Source organism: Saimiri boliviensis, chromosome 1 (assembly GCF_048565385.1).
Source record: "Saimiri boliviensis isolate mSaiBol1 chromosome 1, mSaiBol1.pri, whole genome shotgun sequence".
NCBI classification, from domain to species: Eukaryota; Metazoa; Chordata; class Mammalia; order Primates; family Cebidae; genus Saimiri; species Saimiri boliviensis.
In genome coordinates this window covers 159,962,702-159,984,108 of record NC_133449.1, presented here as the reverse complement: position 1 = coordinate 159,984,108, position 21,407 = coordinate 159,962,702, and the positions used below count along the sequence as shown (strand labels likewise).

General features: G+C 53.9%; 1 protein-coding gene across 4 annotated transcripts in view; it reads right to left on the bottom strand.

Annotated features, from left to right (window-relative positions):
* The window catches only part of CAMK2A (calcium/calmodulin dependent protein kinase II alpha), a 69,894-nt gene that overhangs the window by 19,865 nt on the left and 28,622 nt on the right, over window positions 1-21,407 (bottom strand). For all 4 annotated transcript variants that reach the window (XM_010344545.3, XM_010344546.3, XM_003934012.4 and 1 more), the window contains exons 4-13: window positions 15,992-16,046; window positions 15,191-15,256; window positions 15,006-15,078; window positions 12,631-12,733; window positions 10,848-10,931; window positions 10,616-10,710; window positions 9,547-9,669; window positions 9,136-9,219; window positions 7,314-7,356; window positions 4,722-4,762 (exon numbers count right to left, since the gene is read on the bottom strand). In XM_010344545.3, the coding sequence (XP_010342847.3) occupies window positions 4,722-4,762; window positions 7,314-7,356; window positions 9,136-9,219; window positions 9,547-9,669; window positions 10,616-10,710; window positions 10,848-10,931; window positions 12,631-12,733; window positions 15,006-15,078; window positions 15,191-15,256; window positions 15,992-16,046 (767 nt within the window). The remainder of the gene's footprint in view (window positions 1-4,721; window positions 4,763-7,313; window positions 7,357-9,135; window positions 9,220-9,546; window positions 9,670-10,615; window positions 10,711-10,847; window positions 10,932-12,630; window positions 12,734-15,005; window positions 15,079-15,190; window positions 15,257-15,991; window positions 16,047-21,407) is intronic.

The window sequence follows — 21,407 nt, the reverse complement described above, 5'->3', positions numbered from 1 at the left end:
AGTCACTTGGGAAACTTGTTTCAGTAAACAGAACCAGGTCCCCCTGAGGAGTCTGATAACTAGGTCTGGAGTGTGGCCTGAGCATCTCCATTTTAAACAATATCTGCAGGTGATGCCGAAGCAGGGGCCAGCGTGGAAGCCAGTCCTCTATGGCCTTTGAAATCCAGCTTGCATTCCCAACCTCCGGCTGGCCTGTTCCACTCCTTTATGCTGCTGGAGAAACTGAGGCTCGGCCAGAGGTGGAGCTGAGTCTAGAACTTGAGTCTTCTGGCCCTGCCATTTAGCCTATACTAGCATTTTGGGGATTTGTAGCAACCTCTGTATTGGCTGTGGAACCAAGGGAAGGAGAGGGGAACAAATGTAAATTACCTTCTCCTTCCCTCAGCTCTCTGAGCCAGGAGTCTTCGAGACTCCCGTTCACAGAAGGTAGCAAGTGAAGACTGACTCTTGCATTGCACAGATGAGAAACTGAGGCCCAGAGAGGTACAGTCGCCTGCCCAAGGCCTTGCGGCAAGCCACTAGCAGAGCTGAGGCTCGAACCAAGCCCGACCTGCAGAGCTCTGTCCTCTGTCCAGGCCTCCAGGTACCCAGAGCTCGACCCCTCTCCAAAGGCTCATCCTATCCTAGATGCCCTTACACCACAGAGGCCACGCGGCCCCTCTCCCTGCCGCAAAGAAGGGACTCAAGGAGCCCACAGGGTAGGCCTTCACCATGAGAGGCACTGGCTATGCCTTGAGGTTCTCAGGTCTAATTCGGGGTTTCTGACTCCAAGATCCAGTGAGCCTCTGCCTGCCAGGAACTCAGGGCCCTGTGCCTTCCATCCGGGGCCTCCACAGAGGGGACAGGATGGCTCACTGGGCACGTCCAATGCCCATGTGCTCACAGAGGCATAAACGCTCACAGGCCCTGCCTCTTCCCCGGCTGGGCTGGATGGTGTGGCTTCTGCCATCGGCAACCAGCAGTCAGCCCCTCCTCTCCTCCCCTCCCTTCCCCTCTCCACCTTCCTCTCCTTCCTCTTCTCTTCCTCTTCTCCCCTCTCTCCTCCCCTCTCTCCTCCTTCCTGTTTTCTTCCACGCTTCTCCTCTTCTCCCCTCCTCTCTCTTTTCCTCCCATCCCTTGCCCTCCCCTCTCCTCCTTCCTTCCTCGCCTCCTCCCTCTTTTCTTCCTCTCTCCTTTCCCCTCCTCTTCCCTCCCCTCCGCCTCCCTCCTCTCTTCCTTCTCCTGCTCTTTCCTGTCCTCTCTTCTGCCCTCTCCTTCCTTCTCCTCCCCTCTCCTCCTTCCTCTTTCTTCTTCTCTTCTCCTCTCCCTTCTCTTCCTGCTCCTCAATTCCTCCTCCTTCCTCTCCTCTCTTCCCCTCCCCTCTCTCTTCTTCCTCTCTTCTCTCCCCTCCGCTTCCCTCTCATCTCCTCCTCCTCTCTCCCTTCCCTCTTCCCCTCTTTCCTCCACTCCCCTCCCCTCTCCCCTGGTCGTCCTCCCTCCCTGGCTGGAGCCAGGCCAGGCACAGAATGGGGAAGGGGCCAGGCCCCCCACAGCTCAGCTGTCAGCAGAAACCTGAGGAGCCGCGCGGGGGCCAGGAGGTTCCAGGCGGGACACGAAGAGGGAACACAGAGCAGAGACTGCATCAGATTCGGACGCACAGTGACAGGATGGGACATGGGGAGAGAGGTCACGACGCACAATGGGACACCAACAGGGGCAGTGCGTGGGCTGAGTGGGGTGAGCAGTAGGCCCTCCTCCTAGAAGTCCAGGCCTAGCGGTGGCCGGGAGCGGGACGTCGCTTCTTGGTGATAGGAAGGCTCAACTTCCCTGAATCACAAACGATGATGCTAATAATCTTGCATTGACCAGCACTTTAGAGTTTAATTTACAGCGACTTTCACGAAAAGTAGAAATCTTCCTCTTTCACTAAAAGCAGAAATCACCTCTCTTAGAACCACATGTGGAAGCGTGGTTTTAAGGTTAGCAAGGATGATAGAAACTGAGTATGGTCAAAATTAGCCTTGAAAAGCCCTTCAAGGCCCGTAAAGTACAATACAGCATCAGAGCGCTGCCCTTCCTGCAGTGCTGGAGCCAGTCGCTGCCTTTTCAGTTAAGCCCGGATGAAATGGGGTTGTCTCCAGCGGTAGGAGGAACATGTGCCTCCCCTCGGGGCTGAACGTGAGTCAGTTAAAGGAGCCTGTGACGTGGCTCCCCCAGGCCCCTCTGGTGTGACCTCTCACCGGCGCGCTGCAAAGAGCTGCAGTGCTCCCTTGGCACAGGCAGCAGAACCTCAGGCCTGGGTCCCCCGGCGAGAGAATGGTGGGGCTCAGACTGGAACCCATGGCTTCTTGACTGTGGTCCAGTTTCACTCATACTGAAAACGCGCCTGGACCCCCAGCTCCACCATTCTCCCCACACTCCTTCCGGGAGGAAAACATGGCGGGCCAGGCTCCCCATATCCTGGGCCAGGCCCCCAGGTTATTCTCATCCTCCAATAGGACGTCTTTCCTCCTCCATCCAAGGGAGTGAAGGAAGCTGAGCTACAAAGAGATGGGTGGGCCAGGAGTGGCCTTTGAGCCCCTCTTGTTCCACACCCAGGCTGCCCTGAGAAGTCTGTCCTGCGCCGCAGGAAGCAGCGATGCTGTGTTCAGCTGTACTCATTGGAAAGCCTGCAGTGGCCCGCAGAGCCCCGCCATACTGTGAGCTGTCCTTGCCATCTGGAGCTTACACCTCCTGGCCTTGCCCTAAAAGAGCTAATTAGCATTTCTTCCCAAGATCCAGCCTGATGGAGGTCTCTCCTGATCCCTTGCCCAGCGTCTACCAGGGCCACATCCAACAGCCAAGCAGATCACAGCAGCTTCTCTCTCTACCTCCTTCTCCTCCAGTAACGTGGGCCACAGCCCACCAGCGCCTGTGGCCTCTGTCCCCAGATCCCCCAAACCAGGGCCAGGGAGTCTGCTTTCCCCAGGGGGTCCAGCACCCCTAGCTCAGCGTCTCCACATAGGGCTCAGAGAGGGCCCCAGCTACTCCAAAGCTGGCAGCCCCCGCACATTGCACAGCCCTCCGTTACCCCTACACATGGAGGGGCGGGGGTTGGCTCAGGGTAACCCAAAACAGTGGGCAAGCCAAAACTCAATGCCAGATTCCATTACAGGATTTGGGATGAGTGCCTGTTAACTTTCTAAACTGACTTGGCTTTAGGTCTGTGGTTTTCAAATATTCTTGAGAAAACTTTGTTTTCGAGAGAAATCTAACCCAGAAGTCTAATATATGAAACAGGAAAGATAACGGAGCCTAGCATCGTGTGCCTGTGGACTGCTCTCCAGCACCATGCCAAGCTCTCAACATGCTTTGTATTAGTTAATCCTCACTAATGACCATAGGAGGTGGAGACCTCTTTCAGCCTCATCGCATGAAGGAAGCACAGGCTCAGGGAATATAAGTGCCCAACCAAGGTCTAGCTGTAGGCAAGCCCAGGGTCTCCCTTCACCACTGTCACATTCTGGTTGAAGTGGGTATGAGAAGCTCAGAACCGTGTAAACCAGGCATCCTCCTCCCTACTCCCACTGCACCCCTTCGGCTTTGGGCTCTAAAGAGTTCAGTGTGAAAACCACTGACCTGGACTAATAATCAAATCATTATGTATTCCTCTAGCTAGCACCCAAGATGAGAAGGGTGAGTGATTAGATCCAATTTTGTTGCCTTTTTTGTGTTTATTAAAGCTGTCATCTTGGAAATGATCATCAAATCCATACCCCACTCATTGGAGTTATGGAAAATTCAAGCTGGGAGAAGGCTAAGGGCAGAGCAGAGACCCAGTCCTGGCCATGGACATCCAGCCCAGACTTCCTCCCATGCAACCTTGACAGACCAAAACCAGCAGCCGGAGACCACAAATCCCTCTTTAGACAAAGCCCTCAAGCCACCAGCACACCTGGCTGTATCCACACAGCATCCCACACCTTCTAATGTCCCAGGCACACCCCACCCCTGGGGCCCTAGCCAGGCAGGGCTCTGAGCCCAGAAAAAGGCAGGGTCTCAAGAGAGGATAAGATCGAGTGGCAAAGGAGGAGGGAACCGCAGAGAGCAGGGGACCAGGCCCTGGAGAGCAGAGGAAGAAGAGAGAAGAGACGGGAAGGAGGACCGCAGGGAGTGGAGGGGAGTAACTCGGGCTCTGGGGATGGGCCAGGGCAGGCCCGTGGATCGGGGAAGGGATTCCGGCACCGAACCAGCACCAGTCGGCCTTGGAGGGAGGGGGCACCTTGGAACCCAAAGCCTGGAGAAATGGCTGTCCATCCTCCATGGGCTTTCTGGGAGGGACTAGGGTGTGCAGCGGGGCAGGGGCTCCATTCAGCCCAGGCATAGGCAGGACAGAGGTCACCCACATGACCATTTCTGCCCTCACCTCGCACCGTCTCTTGCACAGCAGCTCTCCAGCCCTGGGGAGACACAGCAATCTCCTTCTGACCTGCCCCTTGCCTTGCACCTGCCACAGCCCCAGGACACCTGTCACTTCCACCCTCCTCCAGTCCGCCTCTCCCATCTGCCCCCAACAGTCACGGCGCGATGGTGGCCACCGAAGCCCACGTTGTGGGTCTGGAGACAGGCTGGCCACGAATGTGACCCACGTCTGCCCAGGACACCATCAGCAAGGCCCAGGTCTCGCTCCAGGCCTGAAAGCCTGTCTCCGTTGGCAGAAACGCTGCCAGAACCAGGCCCTGCCAGGTGCCGGAGGGGCTTACCTTCACACCATCGCTCTTCTTGTTTCCCCCACTCTTCCCTCCTGTGGAGGAGAAAAAGTAGAGGGTTAACAACACCAGGCAGGGCACCAGGGCCCACAGGGCGAGGAAGAGCAGCATCCACGCGCAGCCGGGAGGCAGACCGCGGGGAGCAGAGCTGGCCCAGCGACCCTGGGGGACGCCTCCTCCTCCTCCAGCTTCCTCCTTGGTGGCCCAGGGACTGCCAGTCGCCCGCTGGGTGGGCCTGGGTTCCCCGCCTTCTCCGCAATCTCAAGCGTAACCCTCTGGCTTCATGGTTTGAGGGAGGTGTCCAACATGTCCCAGGACCGCAGGCTGCTGTTTCAGCCTGGGGATTCCCTCTGAATCCTGGTCACCACCGTGCTGGCGGCCAACCCAGAGGCCCGGCTGCCTGGCCCCAGGCTAGACACGCCCTCCCCGCCCTGGCCTTCTCTAATTTTAGCCCCATGCTGCTGCGGAGGTCATGTGTCAGCCCTGCCTACTCACTCTGGACAGCTGCAGGCTGCGTCTTGCCGGTGACAAGAAGCAGATGCCCCCACTGGGGCCCACCCTGCCAAAGCACCCATCCCCTGCCTCTCTCCTCAGGCCACACAGGCCTCCCCATGCTGCCGCCAGCTACAGCCCAGGTGGCAGGGACAAGCAGAGCAACAGCTCCCTGGAGGCCTCCCCTGCTGTCATTTCCCCTTACCTCCCTCCTTATCTCCCGGCCGGAGCCCTGAAAGTGGGCATCAGCCAGGAAATGGCCTAAATGTCCAGCCCTGCCCCCTGGCATCTGGCTGCTTCTGACTTAAACAAATACCTTCAACGAAACAGGGCATCTGTGAAGTACTTAGCACAGCACTTGACCCATATGCCGCAGATGCTCAGGAAATGGCAGCCAAAATAAGACTTCTCCTGGAGGCCTCGAGAAGGGGAGCTGAGAGGAGGGCCATACGAGTCACTGATGTCCCAGGGGCTCTGAGAGATGGGGCTCATGGCAGGTTACCTTCCCAGTCACCCCCATATTTCTACGTAAGACCCCTTCAAGGCTCCCATTCAAAGTTCCCTACTTGGAAACCAAGGCAGGGGCCACCTCTGGATCCCGAAGCTGATGGGAATGGCCATCCATTCGCCACAGGCTTTAGGGGGTTGGACTAGGATGGGCAGTGGGGCGGTGGGGGGTGCTTTCTCCTCCAGCCTCAAGGCGGAGGCCTCTCTCAGCTCCAGCCCACTGTCACAGGATTGGGGGGTCAGTGAGGCTACAGCGTCTGATTTTCAAAAGACAACAGACATCTGGGGTTTTCTACAAAATCTCCTAATTTTTAAGTGTTAGAAACTCATTCAAGAAAAAAGTTTTTTTAACACCCCTCCCTCCACAAAGCATATCAAGAGATTGAATCCAGCTCACAGCCCGCCATTTTGCGAGCTCAGGACCAGAGTTCTCCAGGGTGCTTCGGTTGTTAAAAAAAGACTCTGACTGTCTGGGAGCTCATCTTTCAGCTGACGGAATGGCAGGATCGTTGTCCAGGGAGAGGGTGGGAAGGCAGTTTAACGAGGTGGGAAAAGCCCAGTCAGAAGTTCCAGTATCTGCCCACCTCTGGGTCTCACTCCTCCCAACCAGTTACACGGGCCGGTGGACCCGCTCAATGCAGCAGGCTGCCCTGTCCTCAGAGCCGTCGTCTTAACTGTGGTGCTGGCCACAGGTCTGCCGCAGCTTTCTCGGCTGGCCCCAGCCCCAGTCAGAGGGCCCTTCGGGTGAGCTTTGCTCTATCTGCTATCTATATCTGCCCTGCAGCCTGCCAGCGGCCTGCGCTCCCCAGAAGGAAGCCTCTGGCGGGCACTGGCCCAGCCCTCCCTGATGTGCCAATAGGAGCTTCTTGCTAAATCCTGACAATAATCCCTTCCCTCCTCTCTGCGAGGCCACATGCCTCAGGTAATTGGGCACTCCCTGCCTTAACCAGCCCAGTTTGGCCAAGGGTCTGGGAGGCTCCTGCCCTGGACTCCCTGGTGACCTAGCCCTTGCTCCGGAGCCCTTGCTCCGTAAGCACTTGCTCCGGAGTTGGTCAAACCTGTGCTGAATGCAGGCTCTGTCTCTCCAGCCATGCAACTTGGGGCAAGTCAGCTCACCTTCCTGCGCCCTGCTTCCTCATCCCAGAAATAGGGATGGCAGCACCCCCGGCACCCCGTCTGCTGCCTTGTCATGAAGGCCACCTGAGGGCACGCACGGGACTGCTTAGCACAGAGCTCCAATCATGGTGGGCAATATTGTTACTTCCTAAGCCTGGCTCCACCCCGCAGAGACCTCAGCCCCTGCAGTCGGAAGCCATCCCCTCCCGGCCACCCGGTATTGCTGGGGGAGTGGGGAGCCAGACTAATCCTCTAACCAGTCCTGGTAGGCCCTAGGCTTGCTGACTTTTGACCTCTCTTCACTTCTGGGTACAGGCTTGGCAGGCGAGCTAAGCCCCCAGTCACAGAGTCCTCTGTAACTGCCACTCTCCCCAGGCCCGGTGGCCTGGGGGCGCCCAGATATTCGACAGGACAGTGCCCCCAGGGAACTGGTGCAGGGCTTACTGGGGACGCTGATGTCCTGTCACCTACCGGAGAAGTTCCTGGTGGCCAGCATTGTGGTGAGAATGGCTCCCTGCAAGAGATAAGAGGAGGGCAGTGGGAGAGGAGGCCAGAGGGAGGGGACACAGGAGGGAGAGGGAGACGGGAGGACCACGGGAAGGAGAGGCAGGTTCTGCATTCCGAGAGGAAGCCAAAGCTTCCACCCTGCCCTCCATTTGTCCCAACCCCAACCCTGGCCCAGAGCCCATCCCTTGCCCCCTGAGAAGTTGGGGTGAGCTAGGCTTTAGCCAGCACAGCTCCTGGGACAAGGCCATCCTAGGAGCAGATATTAATAGGCCCCTCAGCCTGGCCCAAGCTGATGAACTTGGGGGACACGTACCAGCAGAGGCTCCCGAAGACCAGCGACTTTTCTTGCTTGGGCAGCAACAGCAGACCTTGCCTCCCCTGACCCCCATGCTGAAAGCATCCCTCTCCAGGACTAATTCATCCCTCCATGGCCCCTGGGCTCAGAGAATCCTAGGAGGATTCTTAATGTAGAGAAACTCTCTTCCATCAATAAGCAGGCTGGGGGCTGATGGCCCCTCTGGTTCCAGAGCCATCTGATTCAGACCTGACTTGACACTGTCTGAATCCCACTGTGTGTGATGTTAAGAGTTCCTGATTCTGGTATTTTGAGACTTCCTCTGTGACACAGCTTCCACTGTCGGACGGGGGTGGGACTCTGTTCTCCTGGCATCATGCCAGCCACCACCCCTTGGTGTGTGTCCCCATCCTGAGCCTCCACTCCATGCCTGAAGGCAGCAGGTAAGGAGGTTCCACATGCATTCTGGCCTCCACCTCTTCCTCACATACTCAGTGTACTGACGGCTCTTCTGTTCCACTGGCCAGGGGCCCCTCGCCGCACTGAGAGCACACAGAACCTGCAAGCGTGCGAAGCTCTGGGCCCACCTGGGTGCCACTGAGCCTCCTTGGGACCATGATCACTGTCTGAGTGCCTCAGCCATTCCTCCACAGTACTTGGCAGCTGGGGCCCCTTCCCATACCAGGGTTTCATGTCCAGTCACATCTCACCCCCAAAAGCTCTCCCCAGGCACTGTGAACCCCTTGTGGCACCCCTAAGGGGTCATGTGCACTTCCAGACTTCTGCACAGCCTGTTCTCTCTGTCTGGAACATGTTCCCTTGTTTTTGTTTGTTTGTTTGTTTGTTTGTTTTTTAGACAAAGTCTTATTGCCCAGGCTGGAGTGCATTGGTATGATCTCGGCTCACCGCAACCTCCACCTCCCAGATTCAAGCAATTCTCCTGCCTCAGCCTCCTGAGTAGCTGGGATTACAGGCGTGCGCCACCACACCCAGCTAATTTTTGTATTTCTAGTAGAGACAGGGTTTCATCACGTTGGTCTCAAACTCCTGACCTCAAGTGATCTGCCTACCTCAGCCTCCCAGAGTGCTGGGATTACAGGCAGGAGCCACCGCACCCGGCCACACTTTCCCATTCTGACTCTACCTTTGGCTAATATCTGCTTATCCTTCAAGGTCTCAGCTTAAACGCCCCTGGCTCCAGACCCAGAATGCCATTGCCCGGCTGTGTTCTCCCACCACCTTGAGGCTTGCCCAGGCACAACACTCATTACTGCCCTGTAATGTCCCAGGTACTTGTCTGTCCTCTCCTCTAGAGCAAGGGCTCAGTCACACACCGCTCACTCCCCACGCCCAGCCCGCCGTCCAGCATGTTCAATAAATGCTTATTGAATCAATGAAGGAAAGAACTAGTGAGCGAGTCTCCTGGCTTCGGTGGAGACCCAGGCAGAGCTATTCCCATGTCTGGGACTGTGGAGGGTGAGGACCTGTTACCTTCAGTTTCCTCCTGGCGTTGAACTTCTTCAGGCAGTCCACGGTCTCCTGTCTGTGCATACAGGACGCCACGGTGGAGCGGTGCTGGAGGAAGTGGGGGAGAGGGCTGTGAGCGGAAGGCAGGCTGGAAGACAGGCACACCCAAGGGTACCACTCAGCAGGGTGTCTTAGGGGATGTTTCGGGGTGCTTAGCATCCTGGCGCCAGACATTCAATGCCAGTAGCACCCTCAGTTGTAAGCCAACTAACACTCCTTGTTTCCATACTAACCCTGAGAACCACAGGAGGGGCAGTCTCTTGGATTAAGTCTTCTCGGCCCCCATGGGCCAGGGCCAGGGCCAGAACTCAGTGGGGGCCTGGACCATGAGGTCCGGAGGGGCTCCTGGGAGAGGTCCTGCTGAGGGAGGCTCACCGAGATCCAGGGGTGCTTTAGGGCTTCAGCAGCTGTGATGCGTTTAGATGGGTTAATGGTCAGCATCTTATTGATCAGGTCCTTGGCTTCTGGGGTGACAGTGTCCCATTCCGGTGACGGGAACTGGAAGGGGCAGAGGGGCCAGGTTTGCCCAGCCTGCCCCAGGCCACCCCTGCGATCCCCTAGCCCCTGACTGGCAGGGGAGCAGGCAGGGGTCCTACTGCCCATCCACTCGGGCATCCACACCAGGAGGAGTTGGGGGTCCTCACTGCAGGGGAGGGGCAGGGCGCCCTGACCCTATGCAAATCAGAACATGGTGGAGGGAAAGGAGGCCTCCCTCCATCCATCATTCTGAGACTGTGCCTTATTTGGAGAGCAGCCAGCCAGGGGCTTTAGCTAGACTTCAGAATCAAAAGGCGTGGGTTGAAGTCCTGGCTCTGCCTCCTGGGCTGTGTCACCTGCGTAAGTCACATGACCCCTTGAGCTATCCCTAGAGATGTTTTGAAAATTAAATACAATATGAAACACATAGCACATAGCTTAATAGCTATCTTCGTAAAAGCAATATAGCTTGGTAGTTAGAAGCATTAATGGTAGAGCCAGACTGCTCGGGTTCAAATCCCAGCTCCACCATTACTTAGCTATGTGATTTGGACAGTTACTTGACCTCTCCGTATCTCAGCTTCTCTATATGTAAAATGGGAATAATAATAGTACCTATGTCATAGATTGGTTTGGGGATTCAATGTAATAGTATGCATAAAACATTCAGAAGAGTGTTCTAGAAGTGTTAGCTATTATGACGATTTGTATAGATGAGAAAGAGAAAACCTGGCTTGGGAGGCTGCCTCTCCCCTACTCCTCATTCCTTTTGGCGCGGCTTCTTGCCTTCCGGGCCCCACAGGATACTCCAATCATTAGGCACGGCATGGTAACCACCTGGCCCTGGTCAGTCTTTGTGCTCCCCTGGGGTTCACCCCTGAGCCAGGACTAGACAGTGGCTTGGCGCCGGCTTTCATTGAAAGGACACCAGAGGATGATGGGGGCTGAAGAGAGGAGCGACACTCACATCATAGGCGCCGGCTTTGATCTGCTGGTACAGGCGGTGCTGGTCCTCATCCCAGAATGGGGGGTACCCAACCAGCAAGATGTACAGGATGACCCCTGGAGAGAGGACCAGAGAACCTTCAACCCCCTGTGGGGCAAAGACGTATGGGGAGGGGTGCGATGGGAAAGGAGAGAGGGGGTCCCAGATGCCAGGGAGCAGCCAGGGGCACAAAAGGGCCTTAGGATGAACTCACCACAAGCCCACAGGTCCACAGGCTTCCCGTATGGGTCCTTCCGCAGCACTTCTGGGGAGAGGTATCCAGGAGTCCCTGCAAACCCTGCTCCCAGACACACAGACAGGCAGACACATACACAGAGGTTGTCTCGTAACTAACTTGCAGCAAGATCCTGCTGGAAGAGGGGATGAGGGTTGCTCTGGAGCGGAGGAAAACAGCCCCTGGCCCTCAGGTGCACTTGGGTTTATACTGTGCAACCCCCGTGGGCCCAAGACATAAGCCTGATGAGCCAGCAAAGCCTCTAGATCAGATCAACAACTAGCACGCCTGTCACCACTTCCCACTCCAGAGCCAGTGGTAGAGAGCAGTCATCAGGCACAGAGCTCCTTCCCACTGGGTCCTCACTCAGGATCATCAACTTCTCAGCATCACGCTTCCAGGAGTCATTAGTGATCCATTGCTAGTGGCCTCAAGACAAAACGTACTTGCCGTGTGAGCCTCCGGCTGAGAGGTCAGCCCTGGCCCACTCTGCACCCCCTTGTTGGAGTTGGTCATGGGACGTAGGGAGGCCTGTCCTAACTCTGACTTTGCCCCTTGGGTAGGTCTCTTTATCTGCTAGTCCTTATTTCCTCATCTGTCAAATGAGGGATTAGGGATTCCTATCTTAAGTGCCTCCCAGTGTTGTTGAGAGGGTTAATTGAAATAATGAAGACCCAAGGTATTCTAACAAGTGATCTTAAGAATAGTTCCGAGTTACTGCGTGTATATGCTAAGCCTTGGGCTGAGCTTTACATGCTTGATCACATTTAATCCTCACACCACTCTTGAGGAACATCCAATTCTTGTGTGTGTGTGTGTGTGTGTGTGTGTGTGTGTGTGTGTGTTGTTGTTGTTGTTTGAGACAGAGTCTCATTCTTTTTGCCTGGAGTGCAGTGGTGTAATCTCGGCTCACCGCAACCTCCGCCTCCAGGGTTCAAGCGATTCTCCTGCCTCAGCCTCCTGAGTAGCTGGGATTACAGGCATGCGCTACCGTAACCAGCTAATTTTGTATTTTTAGTAAAGATGGGGTTTCTGCCTGTTGGTTAGGCTGGTCTTGAACTCTCGACCTCAGGTCATCTGCCCATCTCGGCCTCCCAAAGTGCTGGAATTACAGGTGTGAGCCACCGAGGGCCCGGCAGGAGCATACAATTCTTATTCCCATTTTACAGATGAGGAACGAAGGCACAGAGAGGTGAAGTGACTTAGCCAAAGTCACATACTTTATAAGTAGCAGAGTCAAGATTTGACCCCAGAACTCTGGTTCTTAACCATGGCTCAATATTGCCCACTAAAAAGTACTCCCAGGTAGCTGAAAGAGACCCAGTGACACCAAAATCACAAAGCAGGCTGGACCATCTGAGCTTAAGTCCTAGTGTACCCCTTTTCAACTTTCTTGACTTTCTGCAAGTTGTCTGCCAGTTTTTTCCTCATCTATAAAATCAGGATGATGATCTCAAGCACCTAGACTATTAGGGCAGCTCTGTGGAAACTTCCCTAAGGCCTTCAACCATAGGGAGGAGAGACGGTGGAGGGGAGTGACAGGAAAGGAGAAAGGGGGCCCCAGGGAGCCCTGTGGAAGCCCGTAGGGTCTCATGCCTGGCCCCCAGGGACACAGATGGGTGCTGCCCACTGGCTCAGAGGCTGGGTGGGATGCCAACAGCATCTCTAGCCACGCCCACTTGGGCAGGGGGTTCCCAGAAGCTGATGTATCAACACAAAGGAGTGCTGGCCCCCAACACTCCTGCCAGCCCACCCCACTTACCAAACCATGCCTGCTGCTCCCCCTCCACCTCTATGGCCAGGCCAAAGTCTGCCAGCTTCACTGCGGCACCCTTGAGCTTGGAGGCCAGCAACAGATTCTCAGGCTTGTCAGGACCAGAGAAGAGGGAAAAGGGGGAGAAAAGCGCCAAGAGACCGTCAGCAGATTCAGAGCCTCATCTCTGGGGACCCGGGCTCACAGAAGAGCAGCCCAGTGGCCCCCCAGGGCCCCTGGCCCCACCTCCAGCCCCGCCTCAGGCTCCTGAGTCTCAGTCCCCAGAGACGGACTATCCTACGGCAAGACCTCCGTCTGCTACAACAGAAAGGCCCTTTTTCCATCAGCCACGCCTCCCTCCCCACTTCATGGTCTGGAGCTGGGCTGAGGTGAGGGTGGGGTGATTCGGTCACCATCGCAATAAAGCAGCAGCAGCAGCAGCAGAATTGATCGTGCCCCTACTATGTGCCCGGCGCTGGGTGAAGTGTTCTGCATGCATCATCTCATGTATCCTCTCAATGACCCTTTTGGGTAGCTATTATTACGTACGTTTGTCAGTGACCTTCTTACGCCCCTTGAAACAGTCCATCTTGTTTCAACCTCAGGGCCTTTGCACTTCCTGTTTCCCTCTAATTTTTTCTCCCCTGAGCTTCACAAGGCGGGCCCCTTTACTTTGTCCAGCCCTCACTCTCATGTCACCCTGACGAGGAGACCCTCCACGGTTAACTCTATCTAGAGGAGAAGCCCTCAGGTGCCCCATGTCTTTCCTCCTCTTTGCTACCTTCATAGATCTCATCGCAATTTGCCCCATTTCCCCCATCTGTCTATGTGCCCATTCATTATCTGTCAGCCTTGTGGAATGTGAGTTCCTTCTCTGTGCTGTTCACCACTTTAACACCGGCACCTAGGCTGCAGGGCCACAGAGCAGGCGCTTCGTAAGTATTCGTCGTGTATATCAAGATGAGAAAACTCAGGCTCAGAGAGGTTAAGTGACTTGGCCAAGATCACGCAGCTAGCAAGAGAAAGAGCCAGAATCGAGGCAAAGTCTGACTCCATCTGAACCGCTCTAGGCTGAAAGATGATGGGGCTTATATCAGGGGCCAGCAGCTGACTTGGGAAGGTCCCGTGCCCGGCCTCTGGGGCATTGAGGCTGCTGCTTGGCACTGGCTCAGCCTCCAGAATGTCTCCACTTCCTGCTGGTCCCTGCACCTTGGGACTCAGGATGGAGGGGAGCTAAGAGTGTGGGCTCACTTAGACAGTCCCCGTTTCTGATCCCAGTTGCTGCCACCTCTATGCCGTGACATGTGGGCAAATTATTTCACTTCTCTGAGCTTTAGTTTCCTGTGAGAAAAATGCCTACCTTATGGGGTGGTGCCTGGATTGACTGAGAGAGTTGATATAAGCACTTCGCTGTGGCCTACAGTAAGTGCTTGGTAAATGTTAGTACTCCTATTTACTGCTTGGGGAGAGGCTCGGAGTCTCTGAAGACTGTTGGTTTCCAGTCGTCTTCTGACCCCCTTCCCAGTGGGACTTCTGAAGGGTCCCACCTCTGACCTTTCGCTGTCTAAAGCTAGGCTGGGTCCAAACAAATATAGCTTCCTCCGCCTGCCTGGCTCAAAGGCATCCTTTGTCCTCTGGGGACGATGTTCCTAACATGTCCTGGGTCTCAGTAGCCGTCCTGCCCTGATTTGATGAATGTGTCACTAATTGTATCCAGAGTGGCCTAAATTTGGGCTGCCTCTCCTCCTTCCTCTTCCAGTGCAGGGGCTGCAGCTATAATGGGAACAGGCCCTCTGGGAGAGCCGGCCTGCAGTCTGGTTGGAGACCCTCTTCAAGTGCACACTTGCCTCATCTAGAATGAGCCACAGAGAGCTTGCCTGGGGCTCAGGAGAGAAGCCATGGCCTGCCCAGGATGGTCAGAGAGGGGCAGGGCCATCTTCAGAGCACTGTGCCCCAAAGAGGGACCCAGACCCAGGGGAGCATGCCCAGGGAGGGTGCCCAGGATGAGGCTGGCCTGGAAATCATATTCCAGTGGGAGTGTGGCAGGAATGGGTACACACTGCAGGGGCTCAGCAGCTACGACAAAGCTGCCGGAGTCCCTCTAGGGATCTTCCAAGCTGGAGGCTTGGTCTGTGTGTGGCTCCAAATGGCAGAACTTGGGTTCAGGGCAAAGCCCCTCCAGCTCTACCTTCCTAAGCTCAGTTTCCTCATCTGAACAGTGGGGAAAATAATCTTGCCCCCCACCCCCCACCCCCCCACACACACTTCCAGCCTAACTCAGAGAAATTAAAGGGATTCTGATCATGTCCAGCTCTGCAGGAGGAGGGATGTGCAGAGGGGGGAGGGGCTCCCGGGGTGAGCCGCACCCACGGTGGGTTGCTCACCTTCAGGTCCCGGTGCACCACCCCCATCTGGTGGCAGTGCAGCACAGCCTCCAGGATCTGCTGGATACAGTGACTAGGGAGAGAGAGAGGAAGGGGTCACGGTGGTGTGAGCACAGGCCTCCCCTGGGAAGCTGACAGAATACCCTGTCCCTGGGCACCATTGCCAGGCAGCTCCTGACACTCACCTGGCATCTGCCTCACTGTAATACTCCCGGGCCACGATGTCTTCAAACAATTCCCCGCCAGTGACCCTGGGGAGACAGGCATGGAATTACCCTCCAATAGAGGCAACCCCAGGTGCTGCCTCATCTGGAGGAGTCTCCAGGAAGCTAAGGATAGGGCTCAGGGACCTCAGGACCTCAGTCACAAAAGGAGGGGCCCCAGGGCTACTGGGGTGTCCCCTGCTGCAGTCCCCTTCCCGTCTTCCATTGCCTGCCTGGCTCAAAGGCATCCAGTCCCCTCTCCTCCGCCATCCCTGGCCCTTCTTTCCCACCTGGGCCAGGCCGGAGTCCGGAGCTTAGGAACATTCAGAGCACATCACTAGGCTCATTAGGAAGCCTATGGCATCTCCTGTGATCAATATCTCAAGGGCTATTTTTTATCGATGAGGCTGGCCCCATCACTGATTTTCGCTGCCATCCCAGGACCCACTGAGGCCTATCATTTCATTATTGGTTTTCTTTGAATCAACATTCTTCAAAAAAAATTAAACATTTCAGAAGGAAACTTTATATTGCCACTGAAAATGGAAAACCAGCATCACTGGCCACAAATAGAAGAGAAGCAAAAATAAATATAGGATGAAAGCTAAAAGTGTTTGTTGGTGTTTTAGGAAAGTCAGCTTGCACTGCTTGGGTAGCAGGCCCAACACATTTGGGGAAACTCTGGACCACAGGAAGGAATTCAGCCCAAGAGGTCCAGCGAGGTCAGCCGTGATTAGGCTGCCCTGACACCCTTGGCACCTCCCAAGACGGGGCCAAACTCACAGGTCGAAGATCAGGTAGTGGTGTCCCTCCTCGGAGATGCTGTCATGGAGTCGGACTGTGGGCGGGGCGAGGCAGTTGGTTACAGCGGGACATACTGCTGCCCAGGCCCCCTCCGTCCCTCCCCTCCCGCTTATATCCAACATCCCATGCTCCCAGACAGCCACTTCGTACACACCAGGTGCCAGGTGCTTTGGCAAGCGCCAGTGAACAAAGGCTCACTGTATTGAGTCCGCATAGACCTCAGGCATTACCGAAAGAGGCTTGGACTTAAACTCGAAAGATGCCTGTTTAGGTGAAAGTTTAGTCCCCTCCCCTCTCCAAAACCCTGTTTCGTTGCTGGCCAGGCCCAAGTCATGGAAAGCCTGTGGCTCCAATCTCTACCACTTACCAGCTGTGTGACTTCTGGCAAGTTGCTAGACCTTTCTGAGCCTCTCTTTACTTGCCTGAAGAACGGAAATGAAACTCCCAGACTTGCAGGCTTGTTACGAGAGTTCCAGGAGGCACACAGTTGGTGCTCACCCAGTGCTGCCTGAGCTCATATCCTGCTCTGCCCTCAAGCCTGAGGAGATAATGGAGCGTGGAGGCCAGAGGCAGGAGTGACAGGGTCCCTGCGTTCTGGCGTGCTGAGGAGCTGTCATCTCCTCACACTCCATTTACCCAGAACAGAGGCAAAGCTCCCAAGAGCCCGGAGCTCCCAGCATGCACCCCTGAGCTATTAGAAGGAAGGGCCTGAGTCTTGGGGCTGACTCTGGGGCCGCATCCTGTCAGTCAAGAGCAAGTTCTCACAGGACAGAGCTCACATCCTTCCCCGCACCACAGCCTAAAAATGTCCATGCAGGGGTGTGCTGGCTCAGTGAATGACGATTCATCTGCACAATGGAAAATGGCACAGCTGCTAAAATAATGCAGCAGTTATGTATCTACTGGTTCAGAGTCATCTCCGAATTATGTCGTTCGGTGAAAAAGCCACGCGCAAAACAGCATGCGTAGTGCTTTTTTAAAAGGATGCATTTACGTATATATATGGCATAAGTCTCTCTGGAAGAATAAAGTGAAGCAGGCACTGGGAGCGCCTCTTGGGAGGGGAACTGGGGGAGCTGGGTCATGAGAGGAGACCCACTTTTCACTATGAATCCTAGTGCCATCTGAATGTTTGCCAGGTGCATGTATTTCCGACTCAGTAGAATTGTTCATGGCTCTCGTATTTGCACATTAAGTTTGGAGAGAGGCAGGCATCCAATACCCCAGAGCTGGTGCCTGTAGAAAGAGGGGGATGGGCACCAGAGATGGAGAAGGAAGGCGCACAAATTAAAATGAAAATTTAGGCTGTGCACAGTGGCTCACATCTGTAATCCCAGCACATTAGGAGGCTGAGGCAGGTGGATCACCTGAGGTCAGGAGTTTGAGACCAGCCTGGCCAACGTGATGAAACCCGGGAGGTGGAGGTTGCAGTGAGCCGAGATCGCGCCACTGCACTCCAGCGTGGGCAACAGAGCAAGTCTCCATCTCAAAAACAATAATAATAAATAAAATAAGATAGAAATAAGATAAAATAAAAATTTAGGCCAGGTACAGCGGCTCACCCTGTAATCCCAGCACTATGGGAGGCTGAGGCAGGTGGATCACTTGAGCTCAAGAGTTCAAGACCAACCTGGGCAACATAGTGAAACCCCATCTCTACAAAAAATACCAAAATTAGCTGGGCATGGTGGCAGGCGCTTGTCGTCCCAGCTACTTGGGAAGCTAAGGTGGGAAGATTGTTTATGCCCAGGAGGCGGAGGTTGCACTGAGCCAAGACCGCCCCACTGCACTCCAGCCTGAGTAAGAGACTGAGAATGTCTCAAAATAATAATGATAATAATAAAATGTAAATTTAAAGCATTCCTCAATGACGACACATTTGTAAACATTAACGGAAAGATGTTTTAAATATATTCTAAAACAAGATCTTAAAGGCATATATAATTCTGCTTTGATTCCTTTCAAAATTTTATTATAAAAAATTCAGGCCGGTTGTGATGGCACATGCCTGTAATACCAGCTACTCAGGAGGCTGAGGCGGGCAGATCACCTGAGGTCAGGAGTTCGAGACCAGCCTGGCTAATGTGGCAAAAACCTGTCTCTACGAAAAATACAAAAATTAGCTGGGTGTGGTGGCAGGCATCTGTAGTCCCAGCTACTCAGGAGGCTGAGGCAGGAGAATCGCTTGAACCCAGGAGACAGAGGTTGCAGTGAGCCGAGATCACACCGCTGCACTCCAGCCTGGGTGACAAGTGCAAGACACTATCTCAAAAAAAAAAAAAAAAAAATCAAATATACAGTTAAGTGAACACCCAGATGCCCACTATCTAGATTCTATCATTAATGTTTTCCTATACTTCCATTATTACGTTTCTAACCATTCCTCTGTCCATTGATTTATTTAATTTGTAGTACATTTCAAAGTAAGTGCAGGCTGAATTTTTAAAGTGTAAATGTGTATTTAACTGCATTTTTGGTGTGTAGAATCTGACAGTTCTACATCTGGGCACTGCCCAGAATCCCTTTGGTAAGTCAGTGCATTCAAACCCCAGGTGCTGGAGTGTGGGATGCTAATAGCACCTGAATCCCTGACTCAGGCTCTGCTTCCAGGGAACCTGACCTGAGATGATATGTGTATACAGTACTTGAGAAGTCACATATGTCATATATCATATGGAAGCACATATCATTAAATGTTAGTTCTAAATGTGAGGTTATAGGAGATACTTAAAAAGTATATGTCTTCTCATTTATCTGCAATAAACTTGCATTGTTAGTATATCAAGGTAAAGTTTCACAAAAGACTCTTCCCTCTCCCTGCCTTCCTCCAGGTGGTCTTTGGGGAGTGACCCCTTTCCTATTCTTTCTGGTGGGCCATGGTCTCTGGCTTCTCTTTCCTGAGTATCAGACGCTCTGAGAAGCCAAGCTGCAGCTAGAATCATCTCAGAAAGGACTTTTAGAACCACAGCAACAGGCTTTGGAAGGAGCCCCAAGAAGACTGGAGTCCCAGATCTACCCTCTGACCTGGGGCCTCAACCCCTTTAGAGAAAGTCCTTGGGTCTCAGGGCAATTGACGGAATTGAGGGAGGTTTTCTCCAGAGCTGACTCTCACTCAGATGGTGGCTTTGTGCTGATGATAAGTGGCCATTCCTCTGAGCAGCTAGGCGAGGGGCACACAGGTTGGAATTCAGCTCCCACTTTTGCAGTGCACCACCTGCATGATGGTACTAGAGTTGGCTTCAGTCCCTGAGGGGCATCGAGTCACACCTTGGAGCCCAGGAGACAGGATTTCTTGTGCCAGGGCCATTTTCCCACACAAAGCCTCCCCTCCCATCAGTGGAGGCTGCCCTGAGAAATGACTCAGCCAGAGCCCAAGATTCAAGGGCCATAGGCTGTCATCACGATCCTGTCTCCTGGTGGAATGACTGACATGTCTGTGCCCATTGAGTCATGCTGTCACTTTTGACTGTTTAAAATATTGTCATAGAACAAACAAATCTGCAGCCTAGCTTTTTATTTACGTAGCTTGATTCATGCACTTCTGGTATCCCTGTGATTCTCCAACGGTGCATTTTTTTCTTGGCAGTTGAAGGATAGTACTTGTTCCCTTATTTTCGTGTGCCCCTGACACCACATTTGTGATATCCACTCAGGAAGCTAAATAGAAGGACTGGGAACGAGGGCTCTGGAATCAGACTTGCTGCGTTGGCCTCCCAGATCCACTTCTTACAAGCTGTGTAGCTGTGAGCAAATGACTTAATCTCTCTGAGCCTCCATTCCAAACAGTAGTGCCAATACTGTGGGACCGCTGTGGTCACTTAGCACAGTCCCTGGCACTAGGAAGAACTCAATAAATGGAGACATTATCATCTTCATCGCTGACTTACCATACTTCCCTTCCCCACCACAAATCACTTACTAAGCTTTCAGATTGTCCCTAGCACAGTCCTTTGGAGGACTGTGCTTTGGAGTGGCCTTCTGGGATCTGTCCCATCTGCAGGTGGTGATGGTACAGACAGCAGGTTACTGACCGCTCCCAAGAAGGATCTTGGAAGTAAACGCTTTGTGCACAGCACAGTTGGACTGACCAGTGCTGAGCCAGGGACCTCACTGACCTGGTCCCATGGGGACTGGACAGTGGCCATAAGGAAGCAGCGACCAGTAACCTTGTCTAGATTGGCCAAGCAGGCCGAACAGGACTCAGTCCGGTTTCTCTAGGCACAGGCTCGCCTTTCGGGTTTCGAGCCCACATCTGTACCTCTTTGCACAGCTTTGGGAAGATTACAACCTACTTTGAAGGAAGATGCTTGGAAAATCAGGAAAGTGCACCCTCCAAGGACCCTTCCAGCCCTGACAGCAGCTCCAAGCTCTTCTGGGGTCATCCTGTGCCGGATGCTCAGCTCTGCTTTCCAATCCCCTGTGCATCAGCCACCACCCCCACTCCTATCTCCCATCCCCACTTCTCCTGCACATTCTCAGGGCCTCGCAGAGACCTTGGCCTGTGGTGGGTCTATAATGCACCTGACATCAGGTAAACAAGGAAGGAGTAAATGATCCAATGACGACGACGACGATGATGATGGTGATGATGGCTTCCATTTCTGAGCTTTTACCACGTGCTAGGCTTTGTGCCAAGTGCTTTACTCGCGCTGTCTCACTTTACCCTCCAACAGTCCTAGAAGGTAGGTGCTGTGATTATCGCCACTTCACAGAGGAGGATACTGAGGCTGAGAGGTTCACAGCCTGCCCAAGCTCAAACATTTTGTTAACAGCAGAGCTGAGATTGAAACTGGACGCCTGGCTGCAAACGCCATTCTCCTAACCACCATGTTGTATGCAGTGCCTCCAGTGATAACTAAAAATCTTGATGGCCCCAAGAAATGACAGTCTTACGGAGTTTCAGGCAAGAGGGTGTCTTCAGACAAGGTTGTTCTGAGGGAAGGTGTTGACTGAGGGAAAGGGGGCAGGTTCATGATAATGACTGTCATGATGCTACGCTCTATTTCATCATCACTATCCTAGGAGGTAGGTATCATTTCCATTTTCCAGTTAAAATGGAGCTTCAAAGTGGTTGAGCAACATGTCCAGGGTCACACAGCAATGAAACAGCAAATCAAGGATTTGAGCTGTGGTCAGCCCAAAGCCAAAACACACAAAGTCCAAAGCCCCCCATTTTATAGCTGGGAATGAGAGCGAGAGGGAGGTGTGAACAGGAGGTGGCAGTGTTGACCTGAGACAGTTGCAGTTGTGCAGCAATACACACACTTACACAGACTCACATACACACATTCACACACACACAGACTCACGTACACACATTCACACACACACAGACTCACATACACATATTCACACACTCACAGACACACAAACATATTCACACACACACAGACTC